This window comes from Gadus chalcogrammus, chromosome 4 (assembly GCF_026213295.1).
Source record: "Gadus chalcogrammus isolate NIFS_2021 chromosome 4, NIFS_Gcha_1.0, whole genome shotgun sequence".
NCBI classification, from domain to species: Eukaryota; Metazoa; Chordata; class Actinopteri; order Gadiformes; family Gadidae; genus Gadus; species Gadus chalcogrammus.
In genome coordinates, this window is record NC_079415.1 from 36,616,025 (window position 1) to 36,636,108 (window position 20,084).

General features: G+C 50.3%; 1 protein-coding gene across 1 annotated transcript; it reads left to right on the forward strand.

Annotated features, from left to right (window-relative positions):
- Positions 1-10,410: 10,410 nt before the first annotated feature.
- sh3yl1 (SH3 and SYLF domain containing 1) lies at positions 10,411-20,084 on the forward strand. Its single transcript, XM_056588491.1, has 12 exons — positions 10,411-10,520; positions 10,902-11,012; positions 11,225-11,338; positions 12,267-12,331; positions 14,065-14,177; positions 16,322-16,450; positions 16,534-16,692; positions 16,850-16,900; positions 17,035-17,122; positions 17,376-17,436; positions 18,785-18,838; positions 19,015-20,084. The coding sequence occupies exons 1-12, from the start codon at positions 10,460-10,462 to the stop codon at positions 19,224-19,226; spliced, it is 1,218 nt and encodes a 405-aa protein (XP_056444466.1). The 5' UTR covers positions 10,411-10,459; the 3' UTR covers positions 19,227-20,084.

The window sequence follows — 20,084 nt, forward strand, 5'->3', positions numbered from 1 at the left end:
CTCCGACTCCCTGGGGCCCCGCCCCCCCCCCGGGGACCCCTGGGTGCCCCGCCTCCCGGCCAGGGGCCTCAGCGGGCCCCTCTGTGGCGGCCTGACGACCTTCGACCCCGAGCCCCCCCGCCTCCAGACACCCCCCCCTCTGGGGGGCGGGGACTCCCCCTCCAGCGGGTACTGCAGCCAGGCCAGCACCCCCCCCCTCCCCCTCCTCCTCCCCCCTCCTCCCCCCCCCCCTCCCCCCTGCCACCCCCCTGCTCCCCACGACCCCACCCGGAGCGTCCAGGGGGAGGGGGGGGAGGAAGGGCCAAGCCCCCAGTCCCAGAGAGGAGGTCCTCCCTCAGGTCCTCCCCCTCCTCCATGGACCTCCCCCCTCCCCCTCCCCCTCTCCCTCTGACAGAACTTTTTTCGTTTTCTCCTGCTCCGGCGTGTCCCCCCCCTCCTCCCCCTTGCCTCCCCCACTTCTCCTTCCCCCCTCCCCCTGCCGGCCGGCCACCTCCTCCTCCCTACTATTGCGCTCCTCCTCCTCCTCCTCCTCCTCCTCCTCCTCCTCCTCCTCCTCCTCCAACAAAAAGCCTGTCAATCCACCAGAAGGCCACGCCCCTACATTTCCTTGTGACCAATCAGGAGCTTCAGGGAGTCAGGCTCCGCCCCACCAGCAGACAGGAAGTCCTGAATGCTAACATTGTGCTAACGGATGCTAATGCTGTCTCGGGCGACAAGATCTCATCTGAAGCTTTATGTCGCTTAGCAACCGGCGACACTAATCTCTCTACCGCCCTGATGAACCCGGACCTTCTGCCTGTGAGCAGAGCGGACGGTAGCATCGCTAGCGTCAGTAGCATGGCTAGCATGCCCCCCACCAGGGCTGGAGGGGACAACATGGCACACTATGGAGTTAACTCTGTGGCTAACTCAGAAGCTGACTCCCAGGCTAGCCAAGTTAACCAGGAGAACCGTAGATACCCAAAACCTGACTACCGGGACCAGGACCAGGACCTGGACCTGGACCAGGACCAGGACCAGGCCCGGGACCAGCACCTTGACCTGGACCTGGACCAGGACCAGCACCTGGACCAGGACCAGGACCAGGACCTGGACCTGGACCTGGACCTGGACCAGGACCAGGACCAGGACCGGGACAAGGACCAGCACAGGGACCAGGACCGGGACCAGGACCGGGACCAGGACCGGGACCAGGACCGAGCTAGACCACCTGCAGAGTGTCAGCAGACCGGTGATGGAGGAGCAGAGTGTAGCGAGGGGAGGGGGGGGCAGGTGGAGGACGCCCTCCGTCACTCTGACAGCGTTACTATGATGACAGGGGCAGTGGGGGAGAAGCCATCTCCGGAGGGGGGGCGGTCGGATGTTGGGGTTCAGGTTCTCACCACAAGCTCCTCCCCTCACAGACCACATAACCAATCAGAACCGAGGGATACTTCCCGGACCATCCCCTCTGACACGAAGGCACCTGTACACACACCTGAACACACACCTGTATACACATCTGAACACACACCTGAACACACACCTGAACGCACACCTGTACACACACCTGAACGCACACCTGTACACACACCTAAACACACACCTGAACACACACCTGTACACACACCTGAACACACACCTGTATACACATCTGAACACACACCTGAACGCACACCTGTACACACACCTGAACACACACCTGAACACACAACAGAACACACGTCTGTACACACACCTGAACACACACCTGTGCACACACCTGAACACTCACCTGAACACACACCTGTCATCGCAACAAATACACCTCAACATGAAGCACAAATACTCGTCCCCACACACACACCTTTAGACATACCTGTCTACAAACACTCACCTCTCCACAAACTCACATCTGTCCCCACACACTCACCTGTCCACAAACACACATCTGTCAACACACACTCACCTGTCCACAAACACACGTCTGTCCGAACACACTCACCTGTCCACACACACTCACCTGTCCACACAAACTCACCTGTCCACACAAACTCACCTGTCCACACACACTCACCTGTCCACACACACTCACCTGTCCACACACACACACCTGTCCACACACACACAGGAGAGGAAGAGAGGACTCACCTGGGGGCGATGAGGTCATCTCTGCTGGAGGAGGAGGAGGTGATGAGGAAGGTGGTGACGAAGAGGAGGAAGAAGAAGATGGGGGCAGGGCAGTTCCTGATGATGATGTCCTCAGCCACCAGATATTCATCATCATCATCATCATCATCATCATCATCATCATCATCATCATCATCATCATCATCGTCATCGGAACAGGAGGAGGAGGAGGAGGAGGAGGAGGAGGAGGTCAGCATTGGCTCCAGTTCTGGCTCCTTATCTCCAATTGGTCCCCGTACACACTCTGTCACCAGCGAGCTGACCAATGACAGCCCTTCACTCCCTGACCTCCTGATACAGGAGGAGGAAGACAGACAGGTGGACAGAGAGGAGGACAGACAGGTGGGCAGACAGGGGGACAGACAGGAGGACAGACAGGTGGACGGACAGGTGGACAGACAGGTGGACGGACAGGTGGACGGACAGGTGGGCGGACAGGTGGACGGACAGGTGGACAGACAGGAGGACAGACAGGGGGACAGACAGGGGGACAGACAGGTGGGCAGACAGGGGGACAGACAGGTGGACGGACAGGTGGACAGACAGGTGTGGAGCCGAGAGGATCGCACCGGGGACAGTAAGTAAACAACACATGTATACTAAATTGTATTTAATTTACATGAGGGTTAGGGTTAGGGTTTAAAAATCTCCCTCTCTCCCTCTCCCTGTCTCTCTCCCTCCCTCTCTCTCTCTCTCCCTCTCTCTCTCTCCCTCTCTCCCTCTCTCACTCTCCCCTCTCTCTCTCTCTCTCCCCCCTCTCTCTCTCTCTCTCTCTCTCTCTAGACGGTGTGTTCGTTCGAGTCTCCGCTGACCAGATGATATCTGGTCAAACAAGAAGCACAGAGGACCTGTTTGCTATCATACACAGGTACACACACACACACACACACACACGCACGCACGAACGCACATATACACACACCTCAGATTTTCCTTACTTTATCCTCTTCGTCTGAAACAGTGCATTCTGGGAGAGCAGGACCTGATTGGTCTACAGGTAAAATGATGTGGCGAGTAGAAAATGTTAGCAGTGTGGCTAGTAGTATTAGCAGTATTGCTAGTAGTGTTAGCATTGAGGCTAGTGTTGTTAGCATTGTGGCTGGTGTGTTAGCATTGTGGCTAGTGGTGTTAGCATTGAGGCTAATGGTGTTAGCATTGAGGCTAGTGATGTAATGATGTCCCTCAGGTCCAAGAAGAAGATGTTGGGGAGGAGAGTGTCGGACCACGCCCTCCCCACCCCGCGACCTCTGCCCTCCGGAGGTCAAAGGTCACTGAGCAGCTTCAAGGCCCTCCTGCTGAGGACCGGGAGTCCGGCCGGCCCCTCCTCCCGGCTCTCCGCCATGGAGCGGCTCTGCCTCTCGCCCTGCACCTCCTTCTCCGCCCCCCCCCCCGGCCCCAGACCCAGCCCCGTCTGCTCGGTCTCTGCTCAGCCCCTCCCCTCTGTTCCCCCTTCCTCCCTCCGCCCACTGGGGGGCGCGGCCTGCTTATGGCTCCGCCCCTCCGAGCTCCTCCAGTGGACGCTTTGCTGCTCGATGCCCCGCCTCCCCGCTGGCCTCAATCTTGGAGGAGGAGGAGGAGGAGGAGGAGGAGGCGGAGGAGGAGGAGGAGGAGGAGGAGGAGGAGGCGGAGGAGGAGGAGGAGGAGACGCAGGAGAAGGAGGAGGAGGAGGAGGAGCCATGTCCGTCCTTGGCAGCCCAGCGATTGGTTGACGAACAGCCGGATTGCAGGATGGGGTCTTTGGGGTCTTTGAGGTCTTTGGGGTCTTTGGGGTCTTTGGAGTCCTTGAGGTCTTTGGGGTCCTTGAGGTCTTTGGTACGGCCGGCACAGCTGCTGTCCCTCCCCCTCATGGAGTCCAGCATGTAGAAAGACCAGTAGAGTCCAGACCAGTAAGAGATAGACCAGTAAGAGATAGACCAGGAGAGTCCAGACCAGTAAGAGATAGACCAGTAGAGTCCAGACCAGTAAGAGATAGACCAGGAGAGTCCAGACCAGTAAGAGATAGACCAGGAGAGTCAAGACCAGTAATAGAAAGACCAGTAAGAGATAGACCAGTAAGAGACCAGACCAGGAGAGACCAGACCAGTAAGAGATAGACCAGGAGACTCAAGACCAGTAAGAGATAGACCAGTAGAGTCCAGACCAGTTAGACATAGACCAGAGTCCAGACCAGTAGGGTGGAGGCCGTCTGTGGACTGATGATGTACAGATGAACTGACGCAGTGGTTGGCTTTGGGGGCCATCACACCACCGCCAGGAGCCACATGAGAGCCTGCCGCGCAGCCTGCTAGCTTAGAGAGCTAGGTTAGAGAGCTAGGTTAGAGAGCTAGGTTAGTTTGCTAGGTTAGCTTGCTAGGTTAGAGAGCTAGGTTAGAGAGCTAGGTTAGAGAGCTAGGTTAGCTTGCTAGGTGAGAGAGCTAGGTGAGAGAGCTAGGTGAGAGAGCTAGGTGAGAGAGCTAGGTGAGCGCATCTTAAGGAGCAGGTCAAAGTTCCATGTTTCTGAGGAGGACCTCATAAAGACACATCTTTGAGTCTCTGCATGTATCGGACGTGACATTTGAATGAAGAAACAAACCCAACTCTGTCCCCACTGAAGCAGAAGTTCGACTTGTGCAGTCAAAAAACATTCTTTAGAATGATTAGCTAGTAGCTTAGTTTAGCTTGTCGCATTAGCAAGCAGCGCCAATAAAGGGAACCATTTTCAGAGAACTGCTGAATGTTCATTTAATATTTGCTTTTGTTTTTGTTTTTTATACATATATTTAATAGCCATTCATTATTTATAAGAAACGTTTTCCAATTAAGTTGCTGTCAGGAAGGTGTGGTATGTGTAAATAGGACAATTTGACCTTTGAACTGTTTGACTATATGATTGTATAGCTGTAATTCTATGCATTCAATATCTAGGTGTATCCAACTCGTTTCTATATTCTCTTCAGATTGTCACCGTTTTTATGTCTTTAGGACAAGAATAAGGAACTAAGAAACAGGCATTAAGGGCTGGTACCATGACAGGATGAAGGGCAGGTCGGAAGGGCCTTAGTCTGCGTCAACAGTGGCATTGATACTGTTAATGTAGAGTTACAAGGGCTCGATACAACAGCTCACTAGTGGACTAATAACACCAATACTACGACCACTAGTTCACTACTACTACCTATAGTCCACTACTACGACCACTAGTCCGTTACTACGACCACTAGTCCAGTACTATGACCACTAGTCCACGACTACGACCACTAGTTCACTACTACGACCACTAGTCCACTACTATGACCACTAGTCACTACTACGACCACTAGTCCACTACTATGACCACTAGTCCACTACTACGACCACTAGTCCACTACTACGACCACTAGTCCACTACTATGAACACTAGTCCACTACTATGACCACTACTATGACCACTAGTCCACTACTATGAACACTAGTCCACTACTATGACCACTACTATGACCACTAGTCCACTACTACGACCACTAGTTCAGTACTGCTACAACTAGTCCAGTACTATGACCACTAGTCCACTACTATGAACACTAGTCCACTACTATGACCACTACTATGACCACTAGTCCACTACTATGAACAATAGTCCACTACTATGACCACTACTACGACCACTAGTCACTACTACGACCACTAGTTCAGTACTGCTACCACTAGTCCAGTACTATGACCACTAGTCCACTACTACGACCACTGGTCACTACTATGACCACTAGTCCACTACTACGACCACTAGTCACTACTATGACCACTAGTCCACTACTATGACCACTAGTCCACTACTACGACCACCAGTCCACTACTACGACCACTAGTCCACTACTATGACCACTAGTCACTACTATGACCACTAGTCCACTACTATGACCACTAGTCCACTACTACGACCACTAGTCACTACTATGACCACTAGTCACTACTATGACCACTAGTCCACTACTACGACCACTAGTTCACTACTATGACCACTAGTCACTACTACGACCAATAGTCCACTACTATGACCACTAGTCACTACTACGACCAATAGTCCACTACTATGACCACTAGTCACTACTACGACCACTAGTCACTACTAACCCCGGTGGAGCACAGGGTCAGAGTCCTCGACCACCTCGGGGTCCACAGACCTGGGGGTCCACAGACTTCGTGGGGCCCCTGGGGGTCCAAAGACCTCGTGGGGCCCCTGGGGGTCCACAGACCTCGTGGGGCCCCTGGGGGTCCACAGACCTCGTGGGGCCCCTGGGGGTCCTCAGACCTCATGGGGCCCCTGGGGGGTTAGGGGGTCTCAGCGGAGGACAGACCCTCTGAGGACGTTCTAGAACCATTAGGATCAATTCTTTCTTCTTCTTTTGGTTTAATAAAAATATAAGTAAGGTGAATACTGTGTTCCAAACTAATAATAATCATGAACATCTGATCATCATTATATAATATATATCATCATTATATAATATATATATAATAAATATAAGTAAGGTGAATACTGTGTACCAAACAAATAATAATCATGAACATCATTATATAATATATATCATCATTATATAATATATATATAATACATATAAGTAAGGTGAATACTGTGTACCAAACTAATAATAATCATGAACATCTGATCATCATTATATAATACATATATAATACATATAAGTAAGGTGAATACTGTATACCAAACTAATAATAATCATCTGATATCATCATTGTGAACATGGAGGACAGACAGACAGGTGGACACAGGGAGCAGACAGACAGGTGGACAGAGGGAGCAGACAGACAGGTGGACACAGGGAGCAGACAGACAGATGGACAGAGGGAGCAGAGAGACAGGTGGACACAGGGAGCAGACAGACAGGTGGACAGAGGGAGCAGACAGACAGGTGGACAGAGGGAGCAGACAGACAGGTGGACAGAGGGAGCAGAGAGACAGGTGGACGGAGCAGAGAGACAGGTGGACACAGGGAGCAGACAGACAGGTGGACAGAGGGAGCAGACAGACATGTGGACAGAGGGAGCAGAGAGACAGGTGGACACAAGGAGCAGACAGACAGGTGGACATGGAGCAGAGAGACAGGTGGACGGAGGGAGCAGAGAGACAGGTGGACACAGGGAGCAGACAGACAGGTGGACAGAGGGAGCAGAGAGACAGGTGGACAGAGGGAGCAGAGAGACAGGTGGACGGAGCAGAGAGACAGATGGACACAGGGAGCAGACAGACAGGTGGACACAGGGAGCAGACAGACAGGTGGACATGAAGCAAAGAGACAGGTGGACACGGAGCAGAGAGACAGGTGGACACATGGAGCATAGAGACAGGTGGACGGAGCAGACAGACAGGTGGACACAGAGAGCAGAGAGACAGGTGGACAGGGAGCAGAGAGACAGGTGGACACAGGGAGCAGAGAGACAGGTGGACACGGAGCAGAGAGACAGGTGGACACGGAGCAAAGAGACAGGTGGACATGGAGCAAAGAGACAGGTGGACATGGAGCAAAGAGACAGGTGGACACAGGGAGCAGAGAGACAGGTGGACAGAGGGAGCAGAGAGACAGGTGGACATGGAGCAGAGAGACAGGTGGACATGGAGCAGAGAGACAGGTGGACACAGGGAGCAGACAGACAGGTGGACATGAAGCAAAGAGACAGGTGGACACGGAGCAGAGAGACAGGGGGACACATGAAGCAAAGAGACAGGTGGACACGGAGCAGAGAGACAGGTGGACACGGAGCATAGAGACAGGTGGACGGAGCAGACAGACAGGTGGACACAGAGAGCAGAGAGACAGGTTGACAGGGAGCAGAGAGACAGGTGGACACAGGGAGCAGAGAGACAGGTGGACAGGGAGCAGAGAGACAGGTGGACACAGAGAGCAGAGAGACAGGTGGACACAGGGAGCAGAGAGACAGGTGGACATGGAGCAGAGAGACAGGTGGACACAGAGAGCAGAGAGACAGGTGGACAGAGGGAGCAGAGAGACAGGTGGACACAGGGAGCAGAGAGACAGGTGGACACGGAGCAGAGAGACAGGTGGACACGGAGCAGAGAGACAGGTGGACACGGAGCAGAGAGACAGGTGGACATGGAGCAGAGAGACAGGTGGACACAGGGAGCAGACAGACAGGTGGACACGGAGCAGAGAGACAGGTGGACACGGAGCAGAGAGACAGGTGGACATGGAGCAGAGAGACAGGTGGACACAGGGAGCAGAGAGACAGGTGGACACGGAGCAGAGAGACAGGTGGACAGAGGGAGCAGAGAGACAGATGGACACGGAGCAGAGAGACAGGTGGACATGGAGCAGAGAGACAGGTGGACATGGAGCAGAGAGACAGGTGGACACGGAGCAGAGAGACAGGTGGACATGGAGCAGAGAGACAGGTGGCAGAGAGTGTCGAGGCTCTGAGGAGGTGCTGCTCAATAAAACTCTTCAAATTCACAGATCTTGGACTTAATTCACTCACTTCAATATTATGCAGATAATAGATTAGTGATAAGATATGATAATATTAATATGCATTGATCATGAATCCTTGATGAAAGGGAGCGATGTGAGAGAGAGAGACAGAATGATGGAGGCAGTGGCGGGCCGTACTATTAGGCAAACCAGGCATTTGCCTGGAGCCCCGGGCCCCATAGAAGGTTTTTGGGGCCCCCAATTTTATTTTTATTTTTTTTACCTTTATTTTTCCCGATAAAACATTAAGAACAGTTTCTTATTTACAATATTGATCTGGTCAAGAGGGCCCCAATGCATATATTTTGTCCCCATATTTATTATTTTTATAAAAATCTCTTCACAATAGTAGCATCGGGATGTCTAATTATTACTCATGTTTTGACGATCTTTCCATGTGCACCCCCCTTCAGTCTGCACTACATGGACTATTCCATGTTACGCGCATCACGCTCATCATGCGTATGCGGAAATTATGTCAAATTCAAAACAGTAAGCGGTAAGAGAGAGAGAGAGAGAAATCGAGTAAGGCATAAATCGAGTGAAACATGAAGCGATCGTACGAAAGCGGGTCACATAAAAAGAAAGACCAAAGGCAGGACTTTTTTTCAAAGCTGGCAAAGCTATCCAGCTGTTTTACAGCCACCGCAGTGGCAGCGGGACCGTCGGCGGATCAAGAGCAGCCGTCAACGTCGTTTGCTGTCACGTTACTGCTCCTTTCATTCCAAGTGGCTCTGGCTCAGCCAGCAGCGATGCTAATGACGTGTGTCAACAAACTGACGGAGATGATGCACAACTGGTAGTGAATATTTCTCACTCTCCTTCTTCCAGTTTGGTTATTGAAATGTATGACAATAACGATAACAATGACTGCGAGACACATATTCCTGTGGATGACCCAGCACTCTGGCCCAAGCTGCTGTGTCTTGGGCAGGTGCACACATATTCTTGTGGATGACCCAGCACTCTGGCCCAAGGGCCGCAGATTCACAAAAGCATACTATTACATAGTAATGAAAAATGGTGAGAGGGTGAACAGGTCTTGGTTAGTCTACAGTGAAAGTGCAGACCGTGTTTTTTGCTTTTGTTGTTGCCTTTCTGGAAAACAAAAACAACTGAGTGAGGAAGGATTTAAAGACTAGAATAACCTTGCAATACATCTAATCAACCATGAAAGGTCTGAAGAGCACAGGAAATATAGTGATAGCTGGACGCAGCTATCAGTGGGTTTCCAGTAGTGATTTCCAGTAGCTCACAGCAGATAGCTGATGAACAGTCAGTGTAATGTGTCAACATAACTAATCTTATTGTTTTGTATGTTATTCTCAATTTGTAAATCGATAATTAACATTTGCATGAAAGAAGGATAGTGACTTTTGTTCATCCCTTGTATGGAGTATCTCATTATGCGATATAAGGTACTGAGACCGGTAGATGCAGGGGCCCCCAAATTCGCCTGGAGCCCCCAAAGGGCTAAGTTCGCCACTGGATGGCGGGATGAGAGAGAGACAGAATGAATGAAATGCATCGCGCCAATAACCGCGAGAAGACCTGTTCGACTGGCCTCGCGGCGCCGCGCCCCAGTACAATAACAATGCCGGGAACGCGCGGCTGGACCTCGTGCCCTCTAGCTGTCCGCGCCGCGCCTGCCGTTGGCCGCCTTTCGTGTCCCCGCTGATCCCCCCATGACGCGTAGCTGACGTAGTTCTACCGGTATGAACGCGTTGCCTCACGTCTTCACCGGCTCGCCCGCACCGTTTTTACCCCCCGGTGACGATGTGAGGCGCGGGGCTGCGCACCGGCAGCGTGCGGGCAGTCCCTGCAGCAGCGGGCCCGCGCGTTTGGGGGCGATGCTCACCTGCTCAGGTGACATACGGCACGGGAGACCTAGGCGACGGTACACCGTCACCAGTAAGTAGAGTCTCTCTGTGTCTCCGTCTTTGTCTCTCTGTTTCTCTGTCTCTCTGTCTGTCTCTCTGTCTGTCTGTCACTCTCTGTCTGTTTCTGTCTGTTTCTCTGTCTGTCTGTCTCTCTCTATGTGTGTCTCTATCTGTTTTTCTCTTTCTCCTTCCTTCTTCTCTCTGGTCAAACCGGTCGGTGGAGTTGAATGGGAACAACTGATCGTGTGTGTGTGTGTGTGTGTGTGTGTGTGTGTGTGTGTGTGTGTGTGTGTGTGTGTGTGTGTGTGTGTGTGTGTGTGTGTGTGTGTGTGTGTGTGTGTGTGTGTGTGTGTGTGTGTGTGTGTGTGTGTGTGTGTGTGTGTGTGTGTGTGTGTGTGTGTGTGTGTGTCAGTGAACAACCCCATTCCAACCAGCTTGAAGTCGGAGACGAAGAAAGCCGCTAAAATCCTGCGAGAGTTCACCGAGATCTCGTCGCGCACCGGAGCCGACAAACTGATCCCAGGTGAGGAGAAGTGTTTACGTGTGTGTGTGTGTGTGTGTGTGTGTGTGTGTGTGTGTGTGTGTGTGTGTGTGTGTGTGTGTGTGTGTGTGTGTGTGTGTTAGTATGTATAGATAAATATTTGTTAGTATGTATATGACTAAGGTGTGTGTGTGTGTGTGTGTGTGTGTGTGTGTGTGTGTGTGTGTGTGTGTGTGTGTGTGTGTGTGTGCTAGCTCATGTGATAGCGAAGGCGGAGGGCTTGGCCATCATCACCGTCATCAAGGCCGGTTTCATGATCACCGCCCGGGGCGGCAGCGGCATCGTCATCGCGCGCCTCGCAGACAGACGTAAGACTGTCTGTCTGCCCATCTGCCTGTCTGTCTGTCTGTCTCTCTGTCTCCCCGTCTGTCTCTCTCTCCGCCCACCTGCCTGTCTGTCTGTCTACACATTCTAAGTGCTTCCCTTATGCTGTCAGGTTAAGGTTGGTCCAAACCCTCCTACCTATTTTAGATTATGGGGACATGTTATATAATGGCATGTTCCCGTTTCCTTTTTAAAGAGTTGGATGTAGTGTATCATGCAGCTGTACGTATTTGATACGGTCAAATGGATTCACCTTCACTCAGCAGGAAAAGTTGTTCTAATTTTTTATTGAAAAAGCATTGGTTGGTAAACTTCCACCCTACCATTGTAGTCTATTAACACATTACACAAGTGCTTGCAGCACTAGGTCGCTAAACTAATTGGTCTTAAACATCCCAGCTATACGTGCAGAATGAGGTAAGACTTCCTTCTGCTCATATGCACCATACGCCTGGAATGACATTCAGAACATAATAAATCTGAAGTTAATGGCCTCATGGATGTTTTTAATAACTTTGATAGAACAGAGTCACTGTTTCGCTTTCTCTCTGTCTCATTAACACTTTCAAATGGATTTGTTTGCTTATGCTTTGCTTGTCAGTCCGTCTGTGTTTTTTTTCATCTCTGTACTGTAACTGTACTTGACGGGTATCTTGGCCAGGCCTCCCTGGAAGACGAGATATTATATCTCAATGGGACCTTCCTGAATAATTAAAGGTCAAATAAAAAAGGTCAAATAAATAAATTCAGTTTGTTTGTGGTGTTCGACAACAAGTATTAGCATAGCTCCTAGTGTGTGTGTGTGTGTGTGTGTGTGTGTGTGTGTGTGTGTGTGTGTGTGTGTGTGTGTGTGTGTGTGTGTGTGTGTGTGTGTGTGTGTGTGTGTGTGTGTGTGTGTGTGTGTGTGTGTAGGCTGGTCCGCTCCGTCTGCCATCGGCATTGCTGGTCTAGGAGGAGGTTTCGAGATCGGTGTCGAGGTCAGACACACACACAGACACACAAATACACACCCACACCCCAAACCTCCTGGTGTCATGGTCTCTGGTCTGGTCTGGTCTCTGGTGTCTGGTCTCTGGTCTTCTGGTCTCTCACAGCTGGTCCCCTGGTCTGGTCTCTGGTCTCTGGTCTCTCACAGCTGGTCCCCTGGTCTCTGGACTCTGGTCCCTGGTCTGGTCTCTAACCACTGGTCTCTGGTCCCTGGTCTTCTGGTCTCTCACAGCTGGTCCCCTGGTCCCTGGTCTCTGGTCCCTGGTCTAGTCTCTAACCACTGGTCTCTGGTCTGGTCTCTGGTCCCTGGTCTTCTGGTCTCTCACAGCTGGTCCCCTGGTCTCTAACCTCTGGTCCCTGGTCTGGTCTCTGGTCTCTGGTCTCTGGTCCCTGGTCTGGTCTCTGGTCCCTGGTTTTCTAGTCTCTCACAGCTGGTCCCCTGGTCTCTAACCTCTGGTCTCTGGTCCCTGGTCTGGTCTGGTCTCTGGTCTGGTCTCTGGTCTCTGGTCCCTGGTCTTCTGGTCTCTCACAGCTGGTCCTCTGGTCTCTGGTCTGGTCTCCGGTCTGGTCCCTGGTCTTCTGGTCTCTCACAGCTGGTCCCCTGGTCTCTGGTCCCTGGTCTGGTCTCTAACCACTGGTCTCTGGTCTCTTGTCCCTGGTCTTCTAGTCTCTCACAGCTGGTCCCCTGGTCTCTGGTCTCTGGTCCCTGGTCTGGTCTCTAACCACTGGTCTCTGGTCTGGTCCCTGGTCTTCTGGTCTCTCACAGCTGGTCACCCGGTCTCTAACCTCTGGTCTCTGGTCTGGTCTCTGGTCCCTGGTCTTCTGGTCTCTCACAGCTGGTCACCTGGTCTCTAACCTCTGGTCTCTGGTCTGGTCTCTGGTCCCTGGTCTTCTAGTCTCTCACAGCTGGTCCCCTGGTCTCTGGTCCCTGGTCTGGTCTCTAACCACTGGTCTCTGGTCACTGGTCCCTGGTCTTCTAGTCTCTCACAGCTGGTCCCCTGGTCTCTGGTCCCTGGTCTTCTGGTCTCTCACAGCTGGTCCCCTGGTCTCTGGTCCCTGGTCTGGTCTCTAACCACTGGTCTCTGGTCTCTTGTCCCTGGTCTTCTAGTCTCTCACAGCTGGTCCCCTGGTCTCTGGTCTCTGGTCCCTGGTCTGGTCTCTAACCACTGGTCTCTGGTCTGGTCTCTGGTCCCTGGTCTTCTGGTCTCTCACAGCTGGTCACCCGGTCTCTAACCTCTGGTCTCTGGTCTGGTCTCTGGTCTGGTCTCTGGTCCCTGGTCTTCTGGTCTCTCACAGCTGGTCACCTGGTCTCTAACCTCTGGTCTCTGGTCTGGTCTCTGGTCCCTGGTCTTCTAGTCTCTCACAGCTGGTCCCCTGGTCTCTGGTCCCTGGTCTGGTCTCTAACCACTGGTCTCTGGTCACTGGTCCCTGGTCTTCTAGTCTCTCACAGCTGGTCCCCTGGTCTCTGGTCCCTGGTCTTCTGGTCTCTCACAGCTGGTCCCCTGGTCTCTGGCCCCTGGTCTAGTCTCTGGTCTGGTCTCTGGTCCCTGGTCTGGTCTCTAACCACTGGTCTCTGGTCTGGTCCCTGGTCTTCTGGTCTCTCACAGCTGGTCCCCTGGTCTCTTACCTCTGGTCCCTGGTCTGGTCTCTAACCACTGGTCTGGTCTCTGGTCTGGTCTCTGGTCCCTGGTCTTCTGGTCTCTCACAGCTGGTCCCTATGCAGGTCTCGGACCTGGTGATCATCCTGCTCCAGCGCCGGGCGGTCGATGCCTTCACTAAAGGAGGGAATCTGACGCTTGGAGGGAACTGCACCGTGGCAGTGGGGCCGATGGGCAGGTCCTCATAAACACTATACACACTATGTATACACACTATACACACTTTATACACTATACACATTGTATACACACTGTATACACTAAACACACTGCACCGTGGCAGTGGGGCCGATGGGCAGGTCCTCAGAAAAACACTATACACACTATGTATACACACTATACACACTGTATACACTATACACATTGTATACACACTGTATACACACTGCACCGTGGCAGTGGGGCAGGTCCTCATACACACTATACACACTATGTATACACTGTATACACACTGTACACACTGTATACACACTATACACACTGTATATACACTGTATACACACTATACACACTGTATACACACTGCACCGTGGCAGTGGAGCCGATGGGCATGTCCTCATACACACTATACACACTATATATACACTGTATACACACACTATACACTATACACACTGTATATACATTGTATACACACTATATACATTGTATACACTATATACACTGTATACACTATACAAACTGTCTATACACTATACACACTGTATATACACTATACACACTGTATATACACTATACACACTGTATACACACTGTATACACCCTGTATACACTGTATACACTGTATACACACTTTATATACACTATATACACACTGTATACACTATATACACACTGTATACACTAGGGCTGGCCCGAATTATTCCAATATTCAAATACTCGTTCGGAAAATTAGTATTCAAAGCTTAAATCAGTATTCTGAGCTTCGTTTTTTTTTTTCACGTGCCTGACGTTACCAGAGCGAGGGAGGCAAACTATAAGCGACACCAAGCAGAGAAGCGAGAGAGGTCGAGGAAGAATAGATATGTTTCCCTTTACTTTACAACACAACATTAGCGGGATCTTGGGAGGAAAAGTAATGCTTAGCGAAATGCTAACCTTAGCTTAGTTGTTTGTTTACGTTCGCTGTACAGCGCCGCGCCAATCAACTGTGACTGGCTTGCTGCAGAGCGTGAGTGTCTTGGGAATACCCGGTCAATATAATGGATATAATATGGCCACATAAGACAATCAATATTCGGTATTTGTTATGGATTTATTGTACAAATTCCCTGAAAAGATGCACGTTCCAGGATGCATTGAAAAGATCCCCTAACGGCTGAGATGGCAGAGGACAGCTGATATGGAACGGAACGACAGCTGTTCGCTTCAACGGGGAAAAACTAAGGAACTCCAACTTACTCGGGCCTACTAATTAACGTTCAAAAGCTATTAAATCTTCAACAAAATATGCAGATACTGTCAAAATCGGTTCCAGGGAGTATATAGGTATTAATAATGTTGTTTTTGATGGTGTGTATTTCTGGAACGAGTATTCGAATATTCGCTCGGAAAAAACCAACGAGTATTTGAAGCCTGAAAAATGGCATTTGGGCAAGCCCTAGTATACACTATACACTGCATAGACTATACACACTGTATACACTATACACACTGTATACACACTGTTTACACTATACACACTGCACCGTGACAGTGGGGCCCATTGGCAGGTCCTCATATACACACTATATTCAGTTCCTCTTATATACTATAAACACTATATACATAGGTCCTCATATACACTATACACACTATATAAATAGGTCCTCATATACACTATACACACTATATACAATAACCACACGATACACACAGGTCCTCATAAACACACTATATATATACTATACACACAGGTCCTCATAAACACACTATATATATATACTATACACATAGGTCTTCTTAGAGGCCAAACACAATATCTGTGTGTTTGGTGGTCTTTGAATGACCACCTGTCTGTCTCTCTGTCTGTCTGACCACCTGTCTGTGTGTCTGTAGGAACGTGGAGGCGGATGTGGTCCTGAGGAGCACCCGTCTGTCTGTCTGCCTGTCTCTCTGACCACCTGTCTGCCTGTCTCTCTGTCTGACCACCTGTCTGTGTGTCTGTAGGAACATGGAGGCGGATGTGGCCCTGAGGAGCACCTGTCTGTCTGCCTGTCTCTCTGTCTGTCTGACCACCTGTCTGTGTGTCTGTAGGAACGTGGAGGCGGATGTGGCCCTGAGGAGCACCTGTCTGTCTGCCTGTCTCTCTGTCTGTCTGACCACCTGTCTGTGTGTCTGTAGGAACGTGGAGGCGGATGTGCTCCTGCGCAGCACAGCGGCTGTGTTCACCTACTGCCACTCCAGGGGGCTGTTCGCCGGGATCTCCCTGGAGGGGTCCTGCCTCATAGAGCGCAAGGAGACCAACCAGAAGTACGCCTGCCTGTCTGTCTGTCTGTCTGCCCACCCGTCTGTCTGCCCACCTGTCTGTCTGACCTCCTGACCGGGTGCTGCAGGTTCTACTCCCAGGTGATCCGGGCGTCGGCTATCCTGAACGGAGACGTGGAGCCTCCGGCCGCCTGCCACGACCTCTACCGGGTCCTGGACCAGTACACCGACGCCTACACCGACGCCTGGACCAGCAAGCACCTGGGGCCCAAGGTACCACACACATAGTACCTCAGGGTACTGGTCCAGGACCTCTACCGTGTCCTGGACCAGTACACCGACGCCTACACCGACGCCTGGACCAGCAAGCACCTGGGGCCCAAGGTACCACACACATAGTACCTCAGGGTACTGGTCCAGGACCTCTACCGGGTCCTGGACCAGTACACCGACGCCTACACCGACGCCTGGACCAGAAAGCACCTGGGGCCCAAGGTACCACACACATAGTACCTCAGGGTACTGGTCCAGGACCTCTACCGGGTCCTGGACCAGTACACCGACGCCTACACCGATGCCTGGACCAGCAAGCACCTGGGGCCCAAGGTACCACACACATAGTACCTCAGGGTACTGGTCCAGGACCTCTACCGGGTCCTGGACCAGTACACCGACGCCTACACCGACGCCTGGACCAGCAAGCACCTGGGGCCCAAGGTACCACACACATAGTACCTCAGGGTACTGGTCCTGGACCAGTACACCGAGGTTTACACTCAAGGTATCACACACACACTGTTTCTTTCCAGGCCTACTGGTCTCTCTATATTGATTGTTTCTCTGCTGCTGGTCTCTCTATATTGATTGTTTCTCTGCTGCTGGTCTCTATATTGATTGTTTCTCTGCTGCTGGTCTCTCTATATTGATTGTTACTCTGCTGCTGGTCTCTATATTGATTGTTTCTCTCCAGGCCGGCCCAGCGAGGCCCAGAGCCCCGAGCCGCCCCCCCAGCTACTGCGCCCCCCCCCCAGGTAATATCAACATGTTAATCTAGAAGAACATGTTGTACTAACCTGTTGATGTTAATCTAGAAGAACATGTTGTACTAACCTGTTGATGTTAATCTAGAAGAACATGTTGTACTAACCTGTTGATGTTAATCTAGAAGAACATGTTGTACTAACCTGTTGACGTTAATCTAGAACAACATGTTGTACTAACCTGTTGATGTTAATCAGTGTTGGGGTAGTTACTCAAACAAAGTAATTAGTTACTTCTGTAAATTGTAATGAGATTACTTTACTAGTTACTGCATTTGAAAAGTAACGTCACTACTTATTACTTTACTTTCCCGTTTCTCAATTTACTGTAGATACATGGACAAACATCATAGCACTATCATCACTTAGTGTTTATTGTATAAATGTATACAAAATGGATGAACAGGATAAAGTAGGCTTTGGTGAAGTCAATCAGTAGCAACGCACATGTTTCAAAACACAGGCTTTGGGAAAGTGGTCAATGAAAAATATGAAAAGGTCACTTTATACCACACAATTAAAACAGAAATGCACTTAAGCGGCAGTGATGCCTGCTGTTACTTTATGTGGTCCAACGGCTGAATGAACCTGATCTATTTCGCAAGCGTGTGTCTTCCTCTCAACCTCTTGCAGGCAGGAGCAGCCTTCTCAAGTTTTAAAGTAATGCTGTCTATCCAGTGCACTTTGTCATTCCTAAGTAACTTTTGTTGGCGGACCAAATGTTTGTGGTGGTGGACACATGATCCAGGGAGGACTACAATTATTTTGAGCTTAGATTCCATGTCAGTATAACTCTTTCAGGTAATGGGAAAATGTTTTGGCTTGCAAGTCACGGGTATTTTATCTAGTATTTTCCTAAATCTGGGTGATTCAATAGTCGACAGGGGAAGCATGTCTTCTACCATGAACCCTGCAACCAGCCCGGTAATGTATTTCTGTGGCACTTGCTTCTGCACTCCAACAGTTAAACACTCCTTCGCACAAGCAGCTACGTCAATCAAATCGAACGCTATGGCAACGTGCCGACTCCCGAAGCAAGCAGGCGCTGCAGACACACAGGCAGCACGCACGCACCACAGCAGATCAGAACTTTACACGCAGGCAAACACGGCTCGGGTGACGCAGCAAAGCGCGTTACTATAGTCTGGTAAAGTAGTGTAGTTACCGATATCTTTAGTGTAATACGTTACTTAACTTCGTTATCCCAAAGTAATATCATTACTGTAACGCGTTACTTTGTAACGCGTTATCCCCAACACTGATGGTAATCTAGAACATGTTGTTCTTATCCTGCTTGAATGTGATTCCCTGCCGAACAATGAGCCTTAATGTGTTGCAGCCAAACCAACTCTATACCCCAGTCTCTCGGTCTACAAACCCCCCAATGCAGCAGGTGACACACACACACACACACACACACACACACACACACACACACACACACACACACACACACACACACACACACACACACACACACACACACACACACACACACACACACACACACACAGTTAATAATGACCAATATGAATCTAATTGATCATTAATGATCTGTTCCCTGATAAGGAGGGGCTCCGGGTCCAGAGGGGCCCAGCGGACCCCTGGTCGTCACGGCAACACATCCGTTCACCGGCCAGCAGCCGGGGGACCTGAGCATCGCCCCCGGCGACCGCATCACCGTGGTAACCAGGACGGAGTCGGAGTACGACTGGTGGGAGGGCCGGCTGGCCGACGGCCGCACCGGCATCTTCCCCGCCAACTTCGTCTCCTGGAGCTGATGCTAACGGCTACGCTAATCACACGCTACATACACGCTACATACATGCCACTCACATGCTACCTACCTCACATGGCTACTGGTTTAGGGTTAAGACTGTTTCGGGGTTTAAACTGGTTTAGGGTTAAGACTGTTTTGGGGTTTAAACTGACTTAAGGATAAATATTGTTTCATGGTTAAAGGCTGTGAACTTTTAAACAGGTTTAAGGTAGTAACTGGTTTAAAGTTAACTAAGGTTTAAGGTCAAGTCTGGTTCATGGTTAAAACTGGTTCATGGTTAACACGTGTTAACTCGTCCTGTTATTTATAATCCCTTGGGTTGGTATATTAATGTCTGTTATTCACAAGGAAGTGCCATTTATGGACATGTCTGGTGTGACTTTGATATGAGAACAATAAAGTTTATTTTATGTAACACGTTCCTCCGTTATTTAGAGGAAATCTATGGGGTCAGAACAGTCTCATTAATAATGAATGCACAGAGAAAGATTCACAAATGTATTTTGTGATTTATATATAAATTACTCTCACAAATACATTTCAATTCACACACAAATGGAAATCTGTATTTATAAATCTAAAATAAAACCATAAACAAACATAAGTTTCACAAACACATTTCTGATCCACACACAAATGTGTCTTGTTTTGAATAAATATAATATAAATCCATAAATATATTAATGTGCTGATTTCTGAAACGTGTTTTGCTGTGCAAAGCACGTTTCAGCATCTATCTGATTCCGCATAAGGTTTCATTGATTGGCTCTCTAGTCTAGAATATTTGTAGACATTAAAAATGCAACATTCCATAATTCAAACGCAGAGGCTAGGCATTGACACGCGCCTGCTGCTGAAC